The sequence below is a fragment of the Diplotaxodon limnothrissa genome, linkage group LG13 (genome assembly GCF_057381915.1).
Source record: "Diplotaxodon limnothrissa isolate DT_005_m linkage group LG13, D_limnothrissa_male_GT1.1, whole genome shotgun sequence".
Classification (NCBI taxonomy): domain Eukaryota; kingdom Metazoa; phylum Chordata; class Actinopteri; order Cichliformes; family Cichlidae; genus Diplotaxodon; species Diplotaxodon limnothrissa.
In genome coordinates this window covers 20,248,164-20,274,828 of record NC_140608.1, presented here as the reverse complement: position 1 = coordinate 20,274,828, position 26,665 = coordinate 20,248,164, and the positions used below count along the sequence as shown (strand labels likewise).

At 41.3% G+C, this 26,665-nt stretch overlaps 1 protein-coding gene across 2 annotated transcripts in view; it reads right to left on the bottom strand.

Moving 5' to 3' along the window:
• disc1 (DISC1 scaffold protein) overlaps positions 1–26,665 on the bottom strand; it is a 50,270-nt gene that overhangs the window by 1,259 nt on the left and 22,346 nt on the right. For both annotated transcript variants that reach the window (XM_085368838.1, XM_085368836.1), the window contains 4 exons: positions 20,674–20,734; positions 12,629–12,872; positions 8,885–8,929; positions 2,737–2,859 (listed from right to left, as the gene is read on the bottom strand). In XM_085368838.1, the coding sequence (XP_085224964.1) occupies positions 2,737–2,859; positions 8,885–8,929; positions 12,629–12,872; positions 20,674–20,734 (473 nt within the window). The remainder of the gene's footprint in view (positions 1–2,736; positions 2,860–8,884; positions 8,930–12,628; positions 12,873–20,673; positions 20,735–26,665) is intronic.

Here is a 26,665-nt window from a genome sequence, read left to right as displayed (position 1 = left end):
ATACTCAATTTAACCCCATCCAATTATTCGCTATTCATGAGCTCGTCTCAACCGTGAGGCTGGGTGGCAATGTGGGGACCCAAGCAAACAGACTGCCCAGCTAAATTATTCATAAACCATCAATGAAACGGGATAGAGGCTGTCAACAGGAGGGGGATTGTTTAACCTGCTTAGAAACTCAAATTAATCGTGTGAGTGTCCAGCTTAAGTGGCAAATCAAAGGGATGGCTTTGATGGCAGATGGGGCCTGATGGCTCGTTTTGCTGTCTGAATGGACACAGATTGTCCTCATTCATAATTAAACAGCTATTAAAGAGCTTTTCATGAATACTGCAGAGGGTTCGACAAGACTTTTAGGGCGGCCTAGTCCAAATGGGAAGAAACTGCTCAGAATGATCTTAAAAACCCTTAAAACTAACCACAAACACCGACAGGATTTTGCCCACCCTCGTCTTCATTTTCTTCAATCCCAGTCTCCGCGGTTGTCCATACACCTCCTGTTATTGAGAGCAGGGACTCAATTAAGACCCTTAGACACTGCCGTTTTGATCGTACTGTCACTATGGCAACAGTCCCAGCATCGCTAGTTCAGTTTCTGTTCAATTTTCCTTGCAAACCGACAATACTGTCCTCAAGTGTCCACTGCAGTTCTGCACGAGTGCAGTGACTTCAAATATCAGAAATAAGTGACACATAAGGACATGAGAGCAGAGAGGTGGAAAGAGGTGCGCCGGTCTCTGTCTATCTCCGACTGCCAGGCTGCATTGAAATCATGCAAACAGGGTCTGTGCTGGCCCCTGACAGTACAGTGGGGGATGCTCTAAAAAGATATAAAAGCAGACTAACCACAGATCAACAAAAAGAGCCGGGGAGGGGGGCACTGCAGAACACACTGGTTCTAGAGATCGCCAAATTAAATACACAATTAAATACTGTCCAGCACAGAAAAATTGGACGTGACAGAAACTAAGCAACAGCAGGTAAAGGTGGCAAATTTTCACCACGCCAATGTTGAAATATTACCTTTTGATTCTGTCTTAATACGCCCACCATGCAGAGGGGAAAAGTGGAGCGAGAAAAATACACTAATCTATTTCCAATCAGCCTTCTAATTAGCACAGAAAATTATGTATTTTTGACCTGTAATCAGCTTCAACAGTTTGATTTGAGTCATTATCATGGATATTGTAATTTCCTGCAAACCACATCCAGCAAGTGGAAGTGGGCAAATGGAGAAAGGGAGGGGCGGTGAGGACGGGTGAAGAGAGGGAGGGTCAGCTTGGAGAATAGACGTTAAGATATGACGGGGAGTCATTACAGTGACATTCTTCTATCTGCTGCGGCACTGCCCCTGTCGACCAGCTTTAATCTCAGCCCATGGTGACTGGCAGCCCGCATCAGCGGCCCTCTAATAACCTCACATGGACATTTACCGTTTCATTTTGCAGCTGGCACTTCCAACCTGTCGAGAAAAATCCTGTGCACCCAGCTTACATTTGAAGTTGAATGGACAAATAATGTCAGATTAGACAGGCTGATTTTTTTCTTCCTTTTTCATTGAATGGTAACGTCACAAAACGCAAACATCAGTCAGTCAGCAGTTAAGCAAGGTAGTTTGAATGTGTACTTTGGAGAGTTGGAAGGTCTTGAGGAAAACTAGGTGTTTCAGATAAATGGACAGACACACATAACTGACCCCAAGGTGTGAATTATCAGGTCAGTCATGCAAGAGTAATATAGGACAGCGAACTCATTGCAACTAGGAAAACTTGGTGGTTCAAATCAGGCTGACTGCAATCACTCTCAGACTGATTGGTAAAGGTTTACAAATAATGTCAATCTAACAGAGGAACTTAGTCAGCATGTCACAATCAATCTGAGCCACTCTAAACTAGCGGTCCCCAACCTTTTTTGCGCTGGTTTATGTCTGACAATATTTTCACGGACCGGCCTTTAAGGTGTCGCACATAAATACAACAAAATAAAACCAGTACCGGTACCAAAAAAAGAAGATTTATTTATAACACACCGGAAAAGACCCAGGGAAACAGAGTTAACGATAAAAACGATTATAAAAAAATAACGCTGAAAACCGATAAAAACCCTGAAAACCACAAATTTCACACCGGAGCCTCAACTTTTGCAGCCCGGTACCAAACAAGTCACGGATCGGTACCGGTCCGTTCCCGGGGGTTGGGGACCGCTGCTCTAAATCAATGAGTGCAACTAATTTATAAAACCGGACTCAACTCAAATATTCTTATATAAAAGCAGGGCTAGCCAGCACCCATGTAATTTGCAATTATATTGCTGTCCTGGAGCAACTATATCACTATTTGTGCTGCAATTTTCTGTTTCATATCTGTGAGACTCTGGCTGGACTCTAAATGTAGTAATTAATGTTGGCAACAGATTTGTGAATTGCACTGATCTTTCACAATTAATTGCCCTATTATCAGAAACAGACTGTAAGTGCCAACTTGACCCCATTCAGTTGCAAACTAATAGCACACTGACTCTGTCTTATTGCCATTTGATGCACCAATGTTGCTCTGTAGACAGCAACTGACTATAAATTGTAAGAGACCTGGATCTTTTCCAAACAACCATTTCAAAGACACTGGAAGTTCAACACCCACAGCAGCAATGATTATGTTTGTGCCACAGGCTCCAGCCACTGTTTTCCCCACTGTGACTGTAGCATGATGTATATTTACAGTTAATTTAAAGGATATGGGTGAGGGCCTGATCCCGATTCAGTATGGCCATCTGCAGTTCATCTTCCAAGGACATCAGCCTGTTACTGATCTGCTCACAGCGCTCCGTCAGTTCGGTAGCCCCAGTGTCGCTGCACCCATCCTGGGTAAGAGAAGACATGAAGGGTCAACAAGGGAAGTTGTTCAAATATAAGCCTCTGATACTGACAATGATCAAAACTTGTGCTAATCTGATGTAGTTCAACCAAAGAAAAGCAAAGAGTTGGGAAATTCACAGAAGATTTCTGTCTCCTAGAAAGTAACATGCACCAAGCTACAAAAACATTGGCTACAGCTCCCATAATGCAACTGGGCAGTTTTTTTATTAGCCCCTCCTTGCCTGATAAAAATGACAAACCGTGTTTGCATGTGTATAATGCAGCATTAAAACTGCGACAAACAATAAACCTCAAAGTTATCATCGTGCTTCATGTTGCCCTGGGTTAGATGAACTGTTTGCAGGATCACACACTGACATGTTTATATATTTATATTTACCAACTACAGTATGCTCTTCATTCAGATGACTCTGTTTATTAACAGATTTTTTTTTATTATAGCAGCTAACGTTTTTTTGCCATTCTAACCACTTGCAAGTCTCAGTTAATGTGCAACAAAAAGCGTTTATTCGCAAACACACACCTAGAGGGGCAGTGTTTACAACATTAAGAGATATCTGCATATTACATGATGCTACAAGGCTGGGTGCATTTTGAAGAATGGCAGGGATGTCAGGTTGGTGGAAGTTCAGAGTGCAGTAGGGCAGAGCATTCGGGGAGCAACGCTGGCCATAATTAGAACAGCCCCCTTTGCAGACATTGTGTCCTAGTTTCTTCTCTCTTATCAAGCATAGAGAACACAAACGCACACCCAAGAGTACACGCACACTCACTTCAAGCAAACAGACACACACACGCACACAGACTCAGTGTTCTCCTTAAACAACACAAAGAGTCTAATCTGACTCATAGCTGCAGGTTAAAAGAAAAAGAAAAAAAAAATCAACTCCCTGCAGCTCAGAGGTGTCAGAACAATCACTGAAAAGTCGCGTCTCTGGTCTCTGCCCTGGAATAGCTCTCCCACTCTGGATGATGTAACACCAGAAAAGAAACGTACCACAACAGCAAGTGTTGGGGGCGGCAATATGTGCGAGACATCCTGACACAATTAAGGAATTAAGCGAGATTTTTTCAATGCAGAGAGGCCCACAGGAAACAGCATTCAGAGAAAAGATATTTTAGCGCTTGAGGAACTTTGAATGAACAAACGATCACTGTCACAAGTCTCTCCTCTGGCTTCACTTCACCTCGTCCTGGATCTTTTCCCCTCAACAGATTCAGTGAGCTGTTTGTTTATCCAGGTTAGGGGCTTCTCCAGCAGATAAGGGCCCTGGGTTTGTGTAGCTAATTGATTCTTTACTTTCCAGCCTTCAGTCAGCTTTTGTAAAGTCAATACAACCACAGGACAGAAAACAAAAGCTCCCCGTGCAGAATGACACTCTTTAAAAGACACGCCTGACAGGTTGTTTAAAAGCCATTAAAACAAAAACAAAATCTTTAAAAAAATAAAATAAAATCACAAATTGTAATGTTGCTCCAGGTGGTGATCAAAACAGCTTTCTTCGCTATCTCTGCCTTTGACAAACAAGGCGACAGATTTCACCGACATGTCAATTTGCATAATAGAATCGCAGGCTTGCGTGTATTGGCGTGTTGATTTGTGTTGTACATTAGCGCTAATGTTATTAAACCAAAGTAAACAAAGCAGACTGGGGGAGCGTGGTGTTGAGGAAATTATTTAGGAATTCAATATTCAAACTCATGTATGCAGTTGTATGATTATTTAAGCAATAATGAGTGAGAGGCAGCAGGTAATTGTGCATGCTCCCATGGGTGCTGTTCTACCCACTTTGCACCAGGCGGACAATACAAAGCAATATTATTGCACTGGCATAGCACTCAAGGCAGTATTTGCTTAAAAAATACAGTGGCTAATTTATTTTAAATAAGAAACTTGGAGTGCCTGACTTTTTTATAAAAAAAATAATAATAATAAAAACTAAATGAATATAAATGAAAGGCCAGTAATACGGCGGTTCATGCCAAACAAGTTCAGCAGGAGGTAAAAGTCTGTATTTTGCAGCATATTGTAAACAGCAGATCAAACGTAAATCAAGATTTTAGCCTCGTTAATGCGTTAAGTACTTTTTTTATGTACTGGAAAACACATCAAAAATACATCAAACAAATTTCGTATAAGAACCTTTAGTGTGTTGTCTTGTCTTTTGGTCCCTGCATTCACACGGGTTCTATTGCTCTCCTACCTTTTGGTAGCCAGCTGTCTGCAGTGGAAGTTACAGAAATCTTATTTCAAATTTGGAGGTGAAACGTTCAAGGACATCGTCACAGTAAAATGCCAAAAAATAGGTGTCTCTCAGTGAACAGCAGCCTGCAAGTTACGCACATCCACGACACCGCTGCTGAAGGAAAGCTATTAGCTCATACTTGAAGTACTTTCTAAGTTACTTTTCTTAACAATGATCAATTTCTGGTATATTCAAGTTGCAGCTCCCTTGTAATGTGAAAGGTTGCTTCTTAGGTTTCAACATTAATCCTTACCAGCAAATACGTCTGCAAAGGAACATTGTATACAAATATGTGCAGTAATAAGAGAATTCAGTACTGCAGTTATTTTATTACATATTCTCAAGGCAGTATGTAGGTTGAGCCCCAAAAAGTCGGCATGCATCATATGTTCAAATGCTTCCCAGACGTGCCATAAATGCACACAGCTGTCCCAAAATCCAAACCATAAAGAAATTAGACAAAGCTGTAAATCATTTCCTTATTTTGCGGTTTACGTTGAAGTTCAAATCGAGGATCAGAATGGGGTAGAGAGGTGTTTCAAGTGACTTTGAATGTGGCAGTAGAAACTTGGGCTCTATTTTACTTTTTCCTAAAAGCAAAGTTTACAATGTCTGTAATGTTTAACACCAAGCTGACGGTAACTTTGGGGATGTCACTCAAATAAGCTTTGCCAAAACAAAGAAAAATCTTTTCTTTCCTTTTCCCCTCATCTTTCTAGAGCTGTAACTGTCATTTCTACCTGACCTTAATGATTTTGCTTTTCATTGTGGGACAATAGCTGCCATCAACAAAGAACTACAAAAAGTGCGCAGGATTGAGTATACTTAATTTTGTCGCTATTCAAATGTGAAGTGGAATTTGAATACAGCTTCAGTTTTTGAGCACTTCTGTCCTACACTGCAGGATTCTCCACAATTGTTCAGTTTGGGGGAAAAAAACCCATCAAGCTATGTTTTTTCTTTGTGATGTTTGTTTGGCAATGATCTTCTAAACCTGTAGCTTGACTGACATCCAACAGTACGTGTGCTTCTTCATTTGTGCCTACAAAGTGATACATTTCATTTCAGAGGTGGAAAAGCAATGCAGTGTTAAACATTATAAAACAACCATTAGTATACAGTAGCTCCTGTAATACGAGGTATGATGTAGGAACCTGTTGCAAAGCAGTCAAACAAATCTCAACAGAAACCATTCAACATTCCAGTTTAATGATGTATCTACTGTTGTTCAGAACTATGGGTGAGTGTAACAAGACATATGCAAGGACCTTGAAAGGATAAAAGAACAATTAGTAGAGGTTAGAAGAAAACAGTAGCAACACACATGACCACACAAACTCACACACACCAATCAATCTCCATTGTGGCAGCAGGGCAGCAGCTAAGTGGAAATCATTTACTTAAAATCATTATGGAAAGGAGAAAGAGGTCAGACGCTCTGCGCGAGGCAGAGAATCGAGCTCCTCCCGATGCTATCACAACACCATCACTGGAAAGATGCCATTAAACAGCTATCACATCATCTGACTCAGTGATGTATCACTGTAATGTCGCTGTACTTTATTGTAATTACCTATTTTAGGGTATCTGGCTTTTTAATAACTACATGTAATGTCATATAAAGTTAGAAAAGGGGAAGGCTTCTCACTTCTACAGCGCCACAGTTAAAATTTCATGTAAATTGATGCTGTCTCTTAAAATAGATTTTAGAAGGTAACTGAGCCAATGTTTGATAGAAGCTTTGGGTGAAATGTTATCACTGGTAATGCAGGTTGTAGCATTGAGAACCTGTTAAACATGACATGCGTCATTTACTGGTTTGAATTCCTGCGAGTGCCACCGTTTACTGAGCCGCTGTGTGACCTTGTGTAAATTCAAACATAAAGTTACTGTCATGGTCCTGAGTCTGAGGACTCAATGTTTTGTGTTCCTTATGCTTTTGTTCATTCCGAGTGTGTATTCTGTTGTGATTTTGCCATTTGTTAGGTTTCTGTTCTTTGCCTGCCTGCTCCCACTTCTCTGTGTTCCCTCTGTCTGTCCATGGTGTTATTGTGTCTGCTCATGAGTCTGCCTGTCATGTTCAGTGTCCTGTCTGATTCTCTGTGTCTGTTAGTTTCCTGTTTTATTCTGAAAGTTCATGTCTCATGTCAGTGTGTTCAGTTTTACCTCTCCCCTGTCTCGTTAGCCTTATTGCTCCCAGCTGTGTCTCCCTCCTGTGGCCCATTCCCTGATTACTCCCCGTGTATTTAAGCCCTGTGTTTTCCTGTGCTCTCTGTCGCGTCGTCTGTTTAGTTCCATGTCAGTCTGCATTATTCTGTTACCTGGTATTCGTTCTGCGTCTCTCTGCCATCTCTCTTTGTGCATTTCGCTCCTCCTCCCGTGAGTGTTTGGTTTAAGTTTTGTTCTTTAGTTTTCCCAGTTTAGGTTTGTTTACTCCCCGCTCTGCTCTTCCTGTTTTGTCACCTTCTCACCGCTGTAAATAAACACTCACTCGCACCCCAGCCGGTACCTGCATTTTGGATCCTTTTTTCAATACACCACACGACTGCTGTGCAGCCGTGACAGTTACAGTGTGTAAAATCTCACCACTAGATGTCACTAAGATGCAGATTCCAATTAAGTTAATTCTGTTTTCTTACCGTTCCCAATTAAAGCGCGTAATCCTAACTATGGTGGCCACTGTAGGACAAACATGTTATATTCAGCCCAGAGATTAACCTTAAATCTAGACTGTTTTGTACACACTATTGTAAAATATTTAAATAATATCAACATTTGCCAGCAAATCGGGAAATAAAAAAATGTTTAAAAAAAAGATATTTTTCAGTTTAATACTTTCCTAAATTTTATATTTTTACCAAGAGTCACCTGAAAATCTATGGACACTGTTGATCTCACAGCAAAATGACTCCAAACCAGTTTTTGCTCAGTAGGCTTTCTGCCTACTGTTTACCTCAGCTGCCAGTGCTGGATGAGAAACGTCCACATCTACTTAAGGAGGCTGTAAAGCTTTGTGAAAAGGAATCGATGAGTCAGCAAAGCTCACTTCTGTCCAACAACAGCAACAATGAGGTGGGTTTTTGAAGACATGATGTACTTTTGTGTCAGCAAGCGCTGTTGTTTTTGCTGCTGTTAGCCTCTGTTAGCTGCTGTTAGCCGAGGTTAGCTGCTGTTAGCCGAGGTTAGTGATATATTTTTTTAAGTGGATCTAACATTCCTGGACTTGGAATGGCAAATAACCTCTTATACAATGTGACAATGTAACCAAACTGTTTACCAAAAGAGAAGTGCAATTTCAACCCTAACATTAGCTGGCTGACAATAAGGATGATCCTTCATATCTGGAGTTTGAAGGCTTGGACGCAATTTAAAATCTGCCTCCTCTGCACACAAATGCCAGTCCGTGGCCACATGCATAAATTGTATTCAAGATAGCAGGACAACATGGTAGATACCACAAAACCTGCCCTTCTGCATTTTTAACAGATTAATTCAATGTTCATGAGGATGCATTAGTTTGCCAGCAGCAGAATTAAGCGATCTGTACATATGAATAGAATATCCTTTTTTTTTTCTATTAAATAAACTCAAAATTGACTGTTACTTATCCCTCATAAGTAACAGTCATAAAAAACATGTTGCAAAAAAGACATGGTGCCTCTCACGTAGATGGTGAAACAGGTGACAGGGGTCATGTTGTTGATAATGTTAGCATTGTACTGATAACATTGAACCACACAGTGATAGTGTTAGCATCACGCACCTCTGGGTGACTATCCTCCATGCAGAACAAAAACTCCTCCAGCTTCTGCAACAAAAATGGGAACATTTGTTGAGGCCACACAGTCGTAAGCCTGCTCATGAATTATTAAAAATACAATTATGTCGGCTGTGTACTGTATGTGTGCAGCATCATCATAATGCAAGGAGGCTGTAATTACTCATCAGCAAAACTGACAACAAGAAAATAGATTAACAGACTCGTTTGTATTGCAGGGTTTTTTTGTTAGCATTCAAAGTATGTAATTTTACATTCTTCACTAAGGAAAAGTAATTACTCTACCTACTGGAGGCTAACATATTGTTTGTGGTTTTAAAAAGCAGAGTGAAAACAAATAATCAGCAAAGTTTTAATTATTATTCTAAATTCAAAAGAGCCTTTTTACTTTACTCTGAGGCAAACACAACTGACCCATCCATAACTCTTCACACAGTATCTGATTGGTTTCAAATGCTGCAGTTTTAAACAACTCATATAAACTGGATTGCCACTGCTATCTCTAATCACATCTCGCAGCAGCGTACAATCTGCCTCACACAGTTTTCGAGGTGCAGATTGTAAAGATTAACCAGCTTCAAGCTCCTCTTTTATTGTTTGTTGCTTTGAGATGAAAACACTCATATCTACCAAGCTAAAATAATGTTTGCTGCCGAACGAAAACAGCACCCACTGAACGTGCCTCTTCTATTTCTATAAGCGACAACAGGAAGGTTATTCTTAAAAGTCTTCATATAAAGATTAAACGTTTTTACATGCCAAAAAGCTTTTTATTGTAATTGTTGCAAAGAAATTCAAAGATAAAGTCATACCCAACATAAATATTACAGGGTGTATTTTGCTACACTGGGTTTCAGGCGGAGGGATTACACAGAAAACACAGCTCACAGGATGAGGACAAAAGAGAGAAATGGCTGGCTGTCTCACCTTTTAGTTCTTGGTAAAATGTTAGGAGGTTCCAGGCTTTAGGAGGAGAAAGAAAAGCAAAGAAAGACAAAAGGGGGAGCAGAAAATAGATTCATGCAGTTTATCATATGCGGTCAAGGAAAGGCAGGAAAGAAGAAGACATTAATGAAAACTGTGTGTTTATGCATGCTAAGGACAGGTCTGTGAGAGAAGCTGAACAGGTTGCAACAGCGGCAGAATTAAACATGGCAATGAAACCCTACAGCTTCCTGTATATTAGATCCAAAAAGAACGAACGTTTGTGCTTGGAAGCACAATCCATCTATCTATATATATATATATATATATATATATATATATATATATATATATATATATATATATATATATATATATACATACATACATACATACTAGGGGTGCAACGATACACAAAATTCACGGTTCGGTTCGGTTCGATACTTTGGTGTCACGGTTCGATATTTTTTCGATACAAAAAAATGTTCATGCCTTTTTAATTTGTCATTTATTAAAATTATAAATATATATTTTAACTCAAAAGTACAGTTTTTAAATTTAACCCTAACCCTTGTGCGCGTTTTTTATTTTGACAGCGAATGCGCACCTGCGGACCACTTATGTGCAGCCCTGGTTATTTAGCTCGTCATATTGCAGCCACAGAAATTCTTTTGTCCATGAAACCATAAAGCTGCACTTTCTTTTTGCCTTATAGTCTCATTTGTCATAACTTCTCCGTTTTGTGGTAAGCTTTTCTTTGGCTGTCACTTCTTCACCCCGACCTGTCTTATTTGGCTCAGCAGAACTGAAATATATATACTGCTACTTTTACACACGGACTCACATAAGCTCAGCGATTCTCTGCGCGATCAACCTCTCACATGTTTAAGCTTGCTGCGGGAGATTTCACTTGTCATGTTTGCATAGTAAGCTAACGATTAATAAGACGATGTCAGAGGAATTGGTGCGCAAATTATCATCACTCACAGATCAGTGCTGTCATTGCAAAGTGAAAGCAAAAAAACAAGCGCAAATTCAAACGCGATTTCAATATGTCACATATTGACAGTGGCTCACCGATGCCAATGACATAATTACCCAGCTACATTTCTGAAAGAATGCAAAAGCATTGACATATATTTTTCCTACAGTAGCCCGACGGGCAGGGCAGAGAGATTTTTGTAGCCCGACTGGAAAGATCGCTAGCTCCGGGACGTCGGGCTAGCGAGTTTGCAAGCCCTGTATCTGATTGAGGAATCACTCATCTTTGGAAAAGAGAGTTTATTACAGAGAAATGTCTCTTTCCAAAATAAAAGCTATACTATCCGCTTCTTCTGGGCTATATTCTCAGCAGCATAAGGAGAATCACGTGCTAACAGCTGTCTAAATGACTCGGCTAAAGTTAGTAGCATGCTTGCTTTTTTTTGTCTGCTTCCACTTGTCTTTGCACTAGGATGATGTCGGCGTAAATGTGCAGTCATATTCGTTGTGTTCCCACTAGTGCTTTCAGGTTAATCTCGTTGAAATGACCTTAACGCCACAACACGGCAAATCTCCGTTAACGAGCTACCGCCGATCGCCCCGTGCATGGGGCTAGACAGCTAACACGTTAACGAGCTAACTGCGCTAACACACTAGTTTACACCAATGTAATTAAGCATTGCATGGCACATCCAACATACTGTTTTACTTTAGTCCATGACTCGCTTACCTTCAGGGTCATACGTCACATGAAAACCAAAATAATTCCAAACGCCAGATCTGAATGAGGGTGGGGGAGGTCCATCTTGCAAGGAGAGCTTAACTTCTGTCTCGCTAGCTTGCCCTGCGCTCTTCCTCCTGACTATGCTGTCTGTGTTGAGCGCTCAGTGGATCTGCGCTCGACAGTGCAGCCTAGGCGGAGTAGTCGAACGCAGATTCACTGAGCGCTCAACACAGACAGCATCGTCAGAAGGAAAGTTGATAAAATAAATTACAAATGTTGTATTGTTCATACATATGCGTACCGAACCGAAAGCACTGTATCGAACGGTTCAATATCGATACGAATATCGTTGCACCCCTAATACATACATACATACATACATACATACATACATACATACATACATACATACATACATACATACATAGTGCTGGATCTGTTGGCTTTGTTCCTATCTCACACTAGTCAGACTCCGTGGGTGGAGGAAAGTGTGAGAAGAGGAGAGAATGAGTCGGACTCGGCCCTGAGGCAGTGGACCTCAGCTCACTGTGGGATAGACCGCCACAGAGAATTCACACTCACACATGTGCACACGCACATACATACGCATGCATGCCCACTAAAGCATTTAATCAGGAAGTCAAAGTATTTCCAAACGGTTGCCCCCCTCACGCCCACATTTTCCTCGTTTAGAAATACCTTCGAGCAAACGCGCTAACTGACTGCTGCTCATCTCACTGCAGTCGGCAGAATCTCAGACTCTCACAATGGCTCCATGCACAAACTGAAGCTGTCCTCTCCAGCCAAGCGCTAAGGCTGACAGAGCAGGAAGATTTTTTTTTTTTTTGAGGTTACATTTCACAGCACAGTAAAGAACAGCAAGTATTTCTGAAAGCAGACGGTTCTCATTTGACCTTTCAGTGGCAAATATGGGTTATGTGCAGAAAATATGTAAGACCTCAGTGCTTGAAAGTGTCACTTGGGAAGCCTTCGTATTCAAGAGACTAAATCCCAGCCTTTGTCAAGCATTCCAGCATTTATACGGAGGTGTTTAGATGAATTATACATAGTGTGCTCTTCACAAGACAATTTACTCTTACCTTAGTGAACTCTGAGTTCTGTAAGTTGGCCTCAGGACACCATCGCCCTCCTAAAGCAGTCAGCATGGCACAGTCCTCTTCCTCTTTGGTGCCTGGCTGGGATGGAGGATAAACTGTTGCAGTGGGGAAGTCTTCGATGTCTGCTCCACTGCAGCTGGGAGTCCGCAACTGGAGACCTCGCAGGAAAAGGTGACATGCTTCCAGGTCGGCTTCCCAGATTCGCTCCAAGCTGGGAGACCCATAACTAGCAAGGGAAGGAGACAAGTATGTTATGCATTCTGATAGAGAACTTGATGTTTGCTCTCAGTGCAAGTTTGAGATCAGTATTTAAATCATAAAAGTCCAAGTGGTCAGAACAGGCTTTAGCAGCAGAGCTATCTGGAGCTGTCTGCATGCTGAAGGAAAACTAACATCAGGTATGTTCTTTTATGTTATTCAGTGATGTGAAATTTTAAAAATGTACTACAACATATAGCAAATAGTTGAACTGTAGCATGTAATCAAATACATAAATACAATCTTATATGTTAAGCTATTAAATAAAATGTAGTGTGCTATAAAAGAATGTTAAAATAATACATTGATGCACATCACTCGCATCACCGCAGAGGCATGTGTCAAACATAAGGCCCAGGGGCTAAAATCCACCCTGCAAACACTCATAAATTTTGGACTTGTCGCTTTAACTTTTTTAAAGGTTTTATGGCTTTTTCTACTGATAAGGACCTTTTTTTCAGCACTACAGAAACTTCTTGTTTTTACAATTTTACACATTTATTTCTTACAATTTATGCCCCAAAAAGTAAAAAGAAAACAGATTTCTTTCATTTAAAAGAGCAGCATCTCTTTGTTATGCAGCAATACTGATATGTACTTTTGAAATTGCACTGCTTTTTTCTAATACTAACATATCTCAGGGATTAAGTGTGCAGTTAAACTTCTTTACACTGACAGAAAGGGGGCATGTCACTGGTCTGGCGCACTTAAGGTCATACTGGGCTGTATTTGGCCCACATTGTCCAGCAAGTTTGACATTCCTATTATACAGGTACAGCAGCATCTCTTCAAATAAAGCACATAAACCTCTGAGTGACAGATGAGAAGTGAATCATTCAAAGAATAAAATTCCATTCACAAAATGTAACAAGAGCGATATTCCTCCTGAAAGGATGCCCTTTACTCAAAAGAGGGTGTGGATGCGTTCGTTTCTCCTGGGGTCACTGAGTACGAGTTCACTGGGAGGGCAAGGAGATTGTTTTATCTACCTATTGAGTTATGATCAGTCAGCCTTCTTCACTCCTTTTTCCCCGACCTTTGCAGGATCTCAGATCCCAGCAGAAACTAATTAAAGCAGGTAAAAATGGATCGTATATACTTAAAAATGAGTTACACCGTTACTGACTTTTATCTCATTGTTCCATTATTTAGGTTAAGCTGATCACACAAAACAAGCAAAGGTAAATGTCACGACAAGCAGAGGTTTCTATATATATATAAACTTGGGGAAAATGCCCAAAATGACACCACACTTCATCCAGATTACCTCATACACTACATCAAAACAATCAAATACACTTTTTATCAAGAAAACCAGACACACATACAGAGATTCCTTGATTGAGAGACGCTGCCTCTGTGAGGATTGAAGCATTGATCTTTTTATTTTCAGAAACCATTTTCCATTTCCTTTAAATAAAATGCTCCTTCACTGAGTCACAATTGAGGCCTTCTGACCTTTAAAATCTTCTTGTTTATTGACCTTCTCCTTTCAGCAACCTTTAGATAACTAAACATTCACAAATGACCGTGATCTCTGAGCCTTTAATAGATTTTAGGGCTTTTAGACCAAACACAAAAGGCAACAGTTTCCACACTAACTAACACCAACTTTGTTTTTGTGAATCCATGTCATGTAGAAAAATCAAACTAAAGCTGACAGGATGCAGGGAAGACGATGATGGCTTTATAGGAGACTTATCAAATCTCTTAAAGGAAGAAATGTCCTCTGTCTGTCTTCACATGCCAAATTCCAACCTAGGAGGAAATACTCTGTCACAGACATAAACTGAAAATGATTGACTCACAATGGTAGAAAATACAGCAATGTCATTTGCTGAACTCACATGCAAACCCTTATAAAATAGTATTTTCACCTGAAAAGTGCACAGTGGCTCATTCTCCGTGATATATAAACAAACTCAAAGGCAAAATGCACCCAGATGACATTGTTTAATCTCTCCCTCTGTTCATTCTTCTCTCTCTCAGGGTTGAATCACCCGCCCAAAAAAAATCCCCAAAATTGAATGCCACTTGTTTTCCAGCCCATCTCCTGCCTGAAAGGGCTGCCAACCTCTGTACCCTGCCAACGCACGCCTCTCAGTCGTTCTCTAACCTTCATTTGGCAGACAGACAATAGAAAAATTGCTCAGCCCAGTCCCCCACCTCCACCCCCATCACCAATTCGCTGCCTCTGAATTCTGCTACGGTGGGGATGCACCCAATGAGCCGTGCCATTGTTTTTTGTCTCTTCCGAAGTGGAGAGGAACACATGCAACACACAGATATGGGTGAGCACACATGTGTTAACTTACATGCCCATAAATCACTCTCTGTGGGGATAAAAATCATAAATTCTTCTAAAAATGTCAAAGCTGGCCACATCGATCAAAGCGGCTTCTCTTCAGTGTCAACCACAATTCATTACAAACAACTGGCGCTGGCATTAGGGCTCTGTCTGCTGAAAATTCAGACAACATGTTAGCGCCTAAGCATCCCTGTGATGGTGGCGTCCTGGTGCCCGCTGGTATGAATAGTCGCCCACGGGGTTAATTGGTGGCAGCCGCTCCGACTGCCATCTGACAGCGGCAGGGTGTGGGCGTGCTGTGCTGCTGATGGCCCAGTAATAAGGAGGAGAAACAGACAGGCACACTCTCTTTCTATAGTATCTTCGCTTCCCTGTGGGACTACTGACTGGCAGGACTCCTGTTTCCCCTCAAGGCATTCAATCCAGACTGCTGCTGAGGAAGGGTTATAAATCTGCTGGAACTTTTAAACGACGGGGCAGTGACCGGGTCCTGCAGGTACCAGCGGGTTCAGTTAGACGTCTCAAGAGAGAAGAGGCACATTATGGGTTCACATCCAGTCTGACCATCATTCAAAAACTTCCCAGGGCTGAAAAGTGAAGCCAACAACCAAGTGCCAAAAGCTGCATATCCTGAAATGGCCACTCGATGCTGGCTCCAAAAGCAAGTCAATCCCCTTGACTCCCGTGTTAAAATGTCCAACTTCACAGCAGAAATAACCTTATTTACAGCCAGGAAAAAAAACAAGTTTTATTTTGTTTTGTCCCTATAGGTTTTGTGAATTTAACTCTAAGTTTTAATATTATTTAACGTTATGTTATGAATTATATTACATGCTTTGACTACCAAAGCAGTGAGCTGTAACTGGTAGCTGTCTACTAGGTGCTACCTCAGCCAATGCAAGTCACTGAACTGGACCTTTTGACCATTTTTTTATCCTTTTTTTGTTTTGTTTTTTATTTATCTTTCATTTAACCAGTAAAGTTGGACTTTAAGAGATTTAAAAATCTCTTTTACAAAAGTTTCCTGGCTAAGAAAGCCAACAGCTAGCATACAAACTGGAAAAGCATAAACAGACCTGAAGAAAATAAAGAATTAAGTACAGAAACATAACATAAAAAACAACACCTCCTTCACCATATTCTTTATGAGTGTTGTTTGAGGAGTAGGTCATTTTTAGTGCACTACTAACTGACATTAGTAATTGGCCAGTCTGTCAGTATCAGCAAATTTATAATGGACGGTAAATGAAAATTTAACAAGTAAAGAAGAGACCGGAGGAACGCATTTGAATTATGTTATGAGTGTTGACATTACATAGTTTGTCCACCAGAGGGCGTTGTATGATTCACCCAACACAAATGTTTGGAACGGCACAAACACAAGAGCCAGCTAATCGGAGTCCAGTGTACACTACGCAACCTGCTGTGACAATAAAACAGGATTATTTTTAAACTGCAGTGTCATATAATCTTAGTAAGAAATCATAAATGACTACATATAACAACTAACAAATGTTGAAGAAATCTATTTATCTGTCAAGTGTTTGAAGGATATATAAGCCTGTATACTATACAGTATATTTTTAAATTGCCAAATATCCTCATCCGACTTAAAAATCTAATATTGACAATTAACACGGTTTGTTGTGCTTTATTAACTGTAGAGATGTCACCAGAACTGACATTTACAATACCTTTAATACCAAGAGGACTTGTTTTATTTTTTTTAGTATTGTTGGTACCATAGGCAGTGTATGTACTGCAAATCTTCCATAAATGGGCTACAACCCTTTGCAGTGTCTAGGCGATGCACCCATGTGGTCTATGAATTCAGCACGCTAACTAAGTTAGGTGCTTTAGCTGGTAAGTTATAACTTCACCCTCTTGTAAAAATACAGTCACTTCTCCTTCTGAAAATATTAACATGACTTAAGTCAAAATGATAAATTTGACTTTTAAAAAAGGGAGTCCAAAACACGTGAGTCGGAGTGGCGGAGACCATCTTTTATATACAGTCTATGGTTATCGGGTTCAGAGCATGAAATATTTTCTCAGATTTTGAGTCATAGTTCATTGTTACATAAAAATCATATTCTGGGTAAAATGAACACCTTTTTTGGTTGTTTTAGAAAAGTGAGAGAAAGGAAATATAATCATTGATGCATTTTTGTTTTTTGAGGAAACCTAAAAGCTATAAAATACGACTTCACACAATAGAAAGGAAAGGAGATGTGATAATGTTTCGCCTTAACATTAGCCTCACAAATAACACCAGCTGTGGAGAGGTGTTAATAATATAGCGATGGAGGTGTGATAGATGGAGGACTGGGAGGGGTTTGTTTGGTGGATGACTAGAGGAGGTTTTTACAGGAGCCAGATGGGCAAATCCAGCTTAAGTGTTCCAAACACTTTAAAAAAAATGTGGATTCAAGAATTTGTATATTAAAAGTAAGAGAGGAGCACATTTTATCCCAGTTTTTTCTCATTTAGATTTTCATAGAGCATCTTCAATTTAACTATACATCTCAGCATTTAATGGCTTCTGTGCCAGTATCCGTCGCGTATGATATATGCCGCTCAAATCTCTACAGGAGAATGAATATATAAATGAGGGACAAAAACGAGAAGCATTTCCTAATGAAACATCTGCATAAATGTATTAAACAACTGTGTGGTGCTGCTAATCTGAATAAAATGTTTTTTATTCTGATGACACACTTACAGCATCTGCGCTGTTCTAACATCCTGTTCTAGTCTTTAGCAAGGAAAAGATAATTGGTTTTTTCAACACCATCCGTCTCCACGGAGACCAGACATCTCAGCACACTAATCTGCCTCTCTCCACCCTTCTCCCCTCCTCCTCTCCTCACTTCTCATCACCACGGTACTCTATCAATGGTAATGTACATTAGAGCTGACTGATAACATTTACAGTGGATGATGAGTGCATGTGTGCATCTGTGTGTGTGTGTGTGTGTGTGTGTGTGTGCGTGCGTGCGTGGGTTAGTGGTGTATGCACATGTGGGGAAAACGGCACATTCAATCAAGGCAAATATGTGTCACTGTGCCAAGCGGGAGCTGGTGGAAGGGACTGGTGTACGCCATAAATCAGAGCTATATTTGTGAATTTATCTAGACCGCCTCTGGTCATGGAGGCCGATCTAAGGCTGAAGAGCCAATCATTTAATATAGAATGTGATGGCCGAGAAAATTAGTTTACAGTCACCCAAGAAGGTGTCCTTGAATGGAAATTCTCTTTTTTCAGAGTGATGTGACTATATCATTGACCCGGCTCTGAAAATTGAAGCCAGTGTGGAAGTCATGGAGTTAAATAAGTAGTTAGGAAGAGGGATGTAAGGATGCATGCACAAGTGTCTCAGATCTGCACTCTTTCTAATGGCAGGAAGGGGGTGACTCTTCAATAGTAAAGAAGTCTTTGGGGGAAAGTCCAAGTAGGGCAACTTGTACTTCTTGTGATGTACAATTCACTTTCATACAACCGAGCAGCATCCTCTGTGTCTCAGTCGGATTCACCCCTCGCTTATGAAAAATAACACCAAACATGAGGCTTCGAAGCAATTCACTGATCAGTGTCTGAGGTCATAGTGTCTACATCCTCCCTTTGCAGAGTCTGTGGGGGAAATACTTATGATTTACAGTATGTAATCATCTGCCCTCGTAGCAAAGGAACTATATACTGTGTTCAAACAGGAACACAGTATATAGCAGCTCCACTGCAAACCAGTTTTACTGGTAATAGTAGTTAATGATGGTTTCCTCGGGGAGCAGTACTAAGCTTTCAGGATTTGTAATCTCAGATGGTTTGCGTAAAAGAAAATTAAAAGGAGATTTTAGACTTAAACATTTTATAGATGTTTTTATAGCTGTATAATGGGGCACACGTGTGAAGAAAATTTTAGTTGCTGTGAGGAGCAGCACTCAGCCTGTGGAAAAGGTTTTATATTGTTATAACATTTTCTGTAGCCCACTGAAGAACTTTAATATATAACCTTGTCAGTTTCATCAGGGTTATCTCAGGTTAAGCTCGGAGACTTTCCTTACAGAAGGCCTGTCGGTGACAGACAGAAGGTCTCCACTGGTGATACCACTGAGTTGTATTGTAACATCTGGCATTTTTATACTCAGTCTTAAATTTTATTCTTGTTTTTAGATGATATTTTTAACGTGTCACACTTTCATTATGCAGTTTCTGTGTTTGATAGTATCCTACGTAGGCTGCTTGTCATCTGTTGTGTGCGTGTGTCTATCTATCTATGTGCCTAGCCCTCAACAAACGTTTTGCCTTCTTTTGTCCTTTATATTTAGGCAGCGATTCATCCCATTCTCTAAAATACTCTGACAAATGCCTCTGCTAGAAACTCAGAAGTGTTGCCATCATACAAACAAAACACAAAGCAGCCATCTGCCCTATTGACAGCGATGGTCCTGAGGCACGATTCCCTGCTGGGCGCTGAGATCGCAACCATGTTGCTCCTTGACCATTCAGACCCCCAGTCTGTGCATCCTTCAACAAGCAAGAGCCCTGCAGTATGTCACTGAGTCCTGGCTCTCATCCAAAGAGGTGACCCTGCCTCTCCAAGGATGCAACACACAAAGCTGTGCCCCCCTACACACACCACAAACAGAGACAAAGGTCAAGTAGACAAACAGGGTCTGTGATAATAAAGGCTTTTGCAAGCTCAAAGTAAACCCATACCACCTAACCTTTTCTCTTCTGAACACAACTAGAATAGACTGAGTGGAAAGAACAGCTCATATGTGGTGCACAAAATCATTACCGGCTATATTTATCCATCTGTAAAACAAAAATTGCTCCAACAACCTGTAGAATAAGAGCCAGTCGCTGTTTGTCTGCCAAAGAGTCTATCCATCTGGTGATTGAACTATAAAAGAAGCACAAGCATCTGTATGGACTCAAATGCTCCCCAGGATCCACACTCTCACCTCCTCAGCTCACTCCTTAAGTCAGGTGAGATGGGTGGCAACCCGTAACATGACTTGTCCTTTGTGATTTAGAACCTCTGAGTTCGCAGACGGAAACAATGAACCAGTCAGAAGAAAGATATTGTTTTGTCTAAAATGGTTTACACACAGGAAGAGCGGAAAGGTGGGAGATGAGTTGATGTCAAAGCCTAAAAAAAGGTACAAAAGGTATGTGAGAAGGTGGGAAGAGGAAGACAAATTGTGTAGGTGAGAGACAGACTGCAATGTGAGAAGGGGCTCTAGGAGACAACGGCGTATGAAAAAAAGGTGTGAGAGCATGATGTGGTAGGTGATGTGATGCACTGAGGAGACGTTGCTCTGGTTAGAGGACAGCAGGAGTGAGAGGAAATTCCTTGGAGCCTGCTGCTTTATATACGTCTCCTTGTTTATTAGTCTGAGGAACACAGAGTCTTCGCGTCTGTATTAAAAAGAAGCAGAGAGCACAGAAAAGCCTTACCTGTGCAATCGGTCCTCCAGTAGTTCAATATACTTGCTGGTGTTCTCTTTCAGGCGGCTTTCTGAGTGAGAAAAAAAGAACAAAGAGAACAACAGCACGTTACCTCTAATACTGTTAACATTGACGCATCAATAGCTATGGTATACATGTTAGAAAAGTTAGTTGTCATCACTTGGTGACGGCATTGTGCAGAGAAACTGCAACAGTACACTTCACTTTAGAGGAGCAGCTGGCTTTCTCTTAACACAAACACACAAATGAGGAGAGATCACTGCCTCTACTCTCAGAGGGGATAAAACTGTAGATGGCCCAAGGATAAAAGGGGATTTTATCATGGCATAGTTCTTTATATCTTGCCAGATTTTCTGTGGGGCATGAAGTTGGATGGATTGCTTATGTTGCTTCCTGTGCCCTTCTGCCAGCAGTGAGTTGTGCCTGAGGAGGCTGGTTGAGCAGTAGTCAGGATGGAGAGGAGGACTGAGCTGCGTTAATGAGCTCATGTATGAAACATGAGAATATGCCCTGCCCATAGGAGCTTCCAATCCTTGAGCACAATAGGAATAGGAAACATAGATGCTATCTATATATATCTATAGACAGATAGACCCGAGTTATAACATACAATCCAAACCTTCCTACTCTTCCTCAGTAAAACATAGCTATTCCTATACATTTATACATTCTCAACAATCCATTGGAACCAGGGAGCACTGGTTCCCACCTTGGAGTCAAAGGATCACAGACACTGCAAGACAATAATAATGAGGCTACTCTAAGTGGAAGCTATTGTCTAGAAAAATAGTAAAATACTGAATATAGAGCAGATGGTGTAAAATTTTCATCTAACATTTGGTAAAAAACAATTTTTTTTAAAGGGAGTACGATTATATTTTACATGAGTGCATACTCCTACTTAAAATACAAACTTTAATGAAGAACTAGGAAAGCCAAAAACAATTGGGAAACTGTTATGTTTTGTGATGCCGCTTAGGCTGCTCACACAGAGACAAAGTCTGCGGATTGAAATACAATTTGCATCATTGTCTTGATGGTGGTTAATAGACAGCATCAGCTTGGGGGTGACATATTCTCGGGGCCAGGCACAGCAGGAAGAAAAGGAAAATGTCAGCGACAGTAGCGTGACAAACACTTTCCACACTCTTGCACACACACACACACACACGCACACACACACTCCTGTCTGTACTTGAAGGAAGAGCTGAGATGGAGCTAGTTGGGTTATTTATGGGGGCTTGAATGTGGGAGTCACAGGAAGGGATGTTACTCGTTTCAGTCAAAGTGGCCAAATCTGTGCAATCAGAGGCCGCTGGAGAAGCTATCACATATCTGCTGTATGTGGACCAGACAGCTCACTTACCAACCCTCTAATTGCCACGTGAGATCTTATCCTACCTGATAGAGCTTCCCCTATCAACTTCCATTCACGCTGGCTCTGTTAAGCAGCTTGCAAGCAGATAGCCGCTGAATAATACATGGAGGGCATTAAGCCTGACTTTAGCTGGCAGAGAGCGAGTTGCCAAACTGAGCTACAGCTTGAACAACAGCAAGACGGATAGAAACAGATGAAGGTGGGAGATTGACACACAAGTGCATTAACTGTTTACTTAATATTTCTTGCCATGCTATACACAGAGGAGAGTGCGCCGTCCTGTCGCCATGCCAACCAGTGGTAAAACTACGGCGGTTTTTCAGGCGTGACAGATAAAAATAATCTTTTCTTTATAGAATGGGACGAGAAATCAAGCGCGCAGAGCCTCCTCCTGCGCAGAGTGGAACCAGAGCACTGGGTGATATTACCACTTCCTGTAAGACTGCGGGAGGCTGCTGTCATGGGCAGGCAATGCGAATAAAATCGGCACTAAAAAGCCCATAAAGAAGACAGTCGCTCTGTTACTCCCTGATGCGTGCCGTGGCATATTTGGTGTTGAAGGAACTTCACAAAGGCGTTCACAGAGCCCACATCGGAAATTCATGAGCTCAGACTCCCTTCACACTAGTGATCTCAGCAGGCATTAAACATCACTGATTGCTGTCAAGGACCCCGGCCAAAATCGAAAAGGCCATTCATTCATAACGCAAGCAGAACTGAGACACCATTGAAGGATGTGGAGAATGGGTTACTGGGTGCTGCGACAATGTCATTTGCTTTATATATGAATCAGAATTTGTTAGACTAATCGAAGCTAAATTGCTTCAGCTAAATAGCTCTAACACTCTAAGACAGAAAAAGACGAGTCTGATGGTTACAAACTCTGATGTGACAGACAAACCTATGAAGCAGGATGTCACAACTGTAGCAGAGTTTACAAAGTTTCTGTCAGTGTGTCCTGATAAGGGACCCAAAGAGCAGAATGAGCTCAGGAAACGCAAAAAAAGACTTTTTATTTAGGTGGAGCACATAATCCAAGGCCTGGTAAAACAAACAGACACGCAGACCAGAAAACACAAGAGGAAGTCCGCAGTCCAACAGCATGACACAACAGAGAACTAAAACAAACTGAGGCTTTAAATAGACACAGGGAATCAGGAAAATCGGAAACGCCAGGGTGACAAGACACAGCTGAAATTAGTCAGAGACTAATGAAACAGGATAAAACTAAATACAATGCACACAAATAAGAGATGAACAAAGTAAAACAGGACATCACCAAACAGAGATGGAGATTTATCCAGAGAGGAAAAAGAATAAACTGAAACTCCAGGAGTCACCTATAAATCATGTCCATAAATATTAACAATAACTAGGCTACAAAATATGATGAAAATAAAACTAAGAAAAGCTAAGAATAGACACATGGTGAAACCAAAAGTCAAGCAGAGAATATTCAATAATAGACAGAACTTAAAATTTCAAAACTCAATCACAGTTATGGGTTTTACAGAAAAAAGTTAATATAGGCAAGGTGTTTTCAGTGCCTCCTGCATCACGAGCATTCAAAGAGCTCTCCAACTCTAAGTGAATAATGCGGTCATTTCTTCAGCGCCTTAACAACAAAAGCACCCAAACGTCTGTGAGGCCTTCTTGTTGTCAAACAAATTAGAGGCGGCTCTGCGCTAACAGAGCACCGGTGACATGCTTGTTATAAAAGCCTGTGCAATAATAAGGCAGAAGACAAAACTGTGTGTCTGTAATTGAGCTGAAGGCACTGACTGTGATGAATGTGTTTAAGCTTGGCTAGGTCTGTCTGAGTGTGACAGCGCTGCAGGTAAAACACAAACACGCAGTAGGCATATGGAGCCACTCCCACCATATATACCTGAACCTAACAGCAGCAGAGCTGACGGAGGGACAGCCTGATATAGGACAGATGCTCAATCACCCATGATGCTCTAGCTGTAGCATGCACAGATTGCAGCTGGCATAGCGGAGCATATTGTTGGGTTGTGCTTGAATGCACAACAAAAAGAATCACTTGACAAGTAATTGGGTGTGTGCAAAACTGTAGTTGGGTTGTGTTTTGGTCTTTTTTAAGTGATGGGTGCTAAACTGCTCAGCTGAAATCTTAAGAAATGCTCACTGTCATTGTATGTCAGTAAATAGAAACTGTTTAGAAGAGGCTCTAAACTATATATTTCTACTGAAGCAAGCTGCAAATATATTTTTTGTTTTTGACAACTGAATCCAAGAAGCAACATTCCTCGGCAATGAGGAAGTCTCCCAAAAAAGTGCAGAGCACTCTCAACGCTTCACCAGCTCAACAATTCCGCCCCATTAAACATGCATCCTATTATTCCCCCGGTTTCCTCTTGGAACTCCGGGTTAGTACATTTTCACTAAAATGCATCTTCCCCCCCATCATCTCCCACTTGTATATGCGAGCAATATATCATCTTACTCTGGTGTTTTCGTTTAGCTGCAAATTTGTGGCTCATGAGATAAATATACTTAGAAACTCCAGTCGTTTTAGGGGAAATTAAAAAATACAATATTACAGAAATACCAAGTAATTCCACAAGATGGAAAGTCGGCTGCTTTCAGTGTGAGCCAGTGTGGTGGACTGACAGTCTGGCGTTACATCCCAAACCAAACAGCTGCAACATTTTTTGAGCTTTACCGTGTTTGCAGTGCACGTAGAAGAGAAGGAAGGCACAGTAGGGATATAAAACATTTGTTTCAGCGGTATGTAATTGAAGAAAAGACCTGATTGATTGATTGACGGAGCCTGATTGGAGTGGTACCTCAGTCAATTGTGTTTTTGCAGTAATTCTTTCAATGATAAATTCATAATGGAATGACAGGAAGAAAAAAATACTCAATATTGCTGAAACTTCAGAGACAAAGACCAAAAAACATCCTTCCCCCCCCCCCAAGTCCACTTAACCACCGTGCCGCTCTCAATCACTCAGATGCTCTTCAGAGAAGAGCTGTCACACATTCCATCATGTTCTCAACAGAAGCACCCTAAAAGAGCCAGAGCTATGAATAAATCATATGTGTCCTCGCCTTTACTGTAAGAGAAAATTGCATTTGTCTAATAACACAGAGTGACTTGTATTGATGTGCACTTAAATCCGACTAGCACCGCACAGTTGGGTTCGAACTGACTGGCTTTAAACTACGGCACGAGCAACAGGAGCTGTATGGAGAAACAATAGCTGGTACAGTAATTAAATGGGTTCCAGTTGAGCCGCGTGAAGCAGAAAACAAGAGAACTGCTGGCATTGTAACAATGGCAGTGAACAGGCATTACCACACTACTTGGCTAAATGAAGAGGAGCACAGTCTGATGCAGCTTTCCCCATATGAAAGTCCTCACTACTGGGGGTCATTTACGCATCTTATTCAGCTCTTCAATTATTTATTTGTAAATTTAGCGTCGCTCGAGATCTCTCTTGGGGACAAAATTATACTCTCAGCGGGGAATCAAACCTCTGGCCATAATGGCTGTGGTATTCATCAGCAAACGTGCCAACGGCAATTAGGGACATAATGGCTCCCAGGCCAAAAAGCCCCCACACCGCAAGCACTCAACAAGCTGAAGCTGTGTGGCTTCAGCTTGTTGATGAATTTCTATCTTTACATGGCATCAGCAGGACTATTCATTGCCTCGGAGCTCACGCGATGACAATGGGCATGCTGTTTTCTTTGTACGGGATGACACTAATACCACAAGCGCGCGTGCTAGAAATGCCTCGGAAACCTAAAAGGATGGCCATCTTGGCTTTGACTTAGACAGTAATTTCTAATCCCCTCCAGCTAAAGAAATGGTAATGTGCTGTTGGTGGGCTATCAGTTTCCAGCAAGTGTGTGCCAGCCCCTTATTACCAAATAGGATGACAGTTTAATGAGCCCCTTGCTTGGTGTCAGCAACACATTTTGAAATTGCGCCTGCTGCCATATTGTGTGCGCCCACTTGAGCGTTTGAGCACGCCGCGCAACCAATCATTAACTTGCCGTCTTCTCTGTGACGTGTTACCACCTGACTCCAAATCCTTTGTTTAGCCGCCGCAGTTTCGTACCACTGGTTTCCCAGCCTGCAGAGCTACATTATTCAAGATGAGGCACACACGCACGCTGCGTTTAGGCTGCTGAGGTGAACGTGGTGATGCTTGTCATGGAAGAGATCAGTGTTATCCCTGGCTGTCAAGCAGACCGAGGTGTTCTTGGGTGTGCTTCCACAACAAAAATCCAGTGGAGGTCGATGAAACATAATCACTTTGAAATGAAAAGAGCTGCTTTCTCCTATAATGATATACAATTATAGACTGGATGTACTAAAATAGCAAGTCTATGCATTACTATACAACCCCCTAAAAACTTCATGCAACTAAGCCTGAACAATGGAGTACAAAAATAAAAGGGTGCCCCCTAGTGACAGGAAAGGGTGCATTCAGGACAGGACAATAGCATTAAATGTGAAGCTCCAGCCACAAATCTTTATGATCTGGGTAACAGCATATGGTAGATGGGAGGTTGTAGCATTAGCTTCAGTCTGATGCCGCTTCACTTCCTGCTCTAGCCCCATCACTT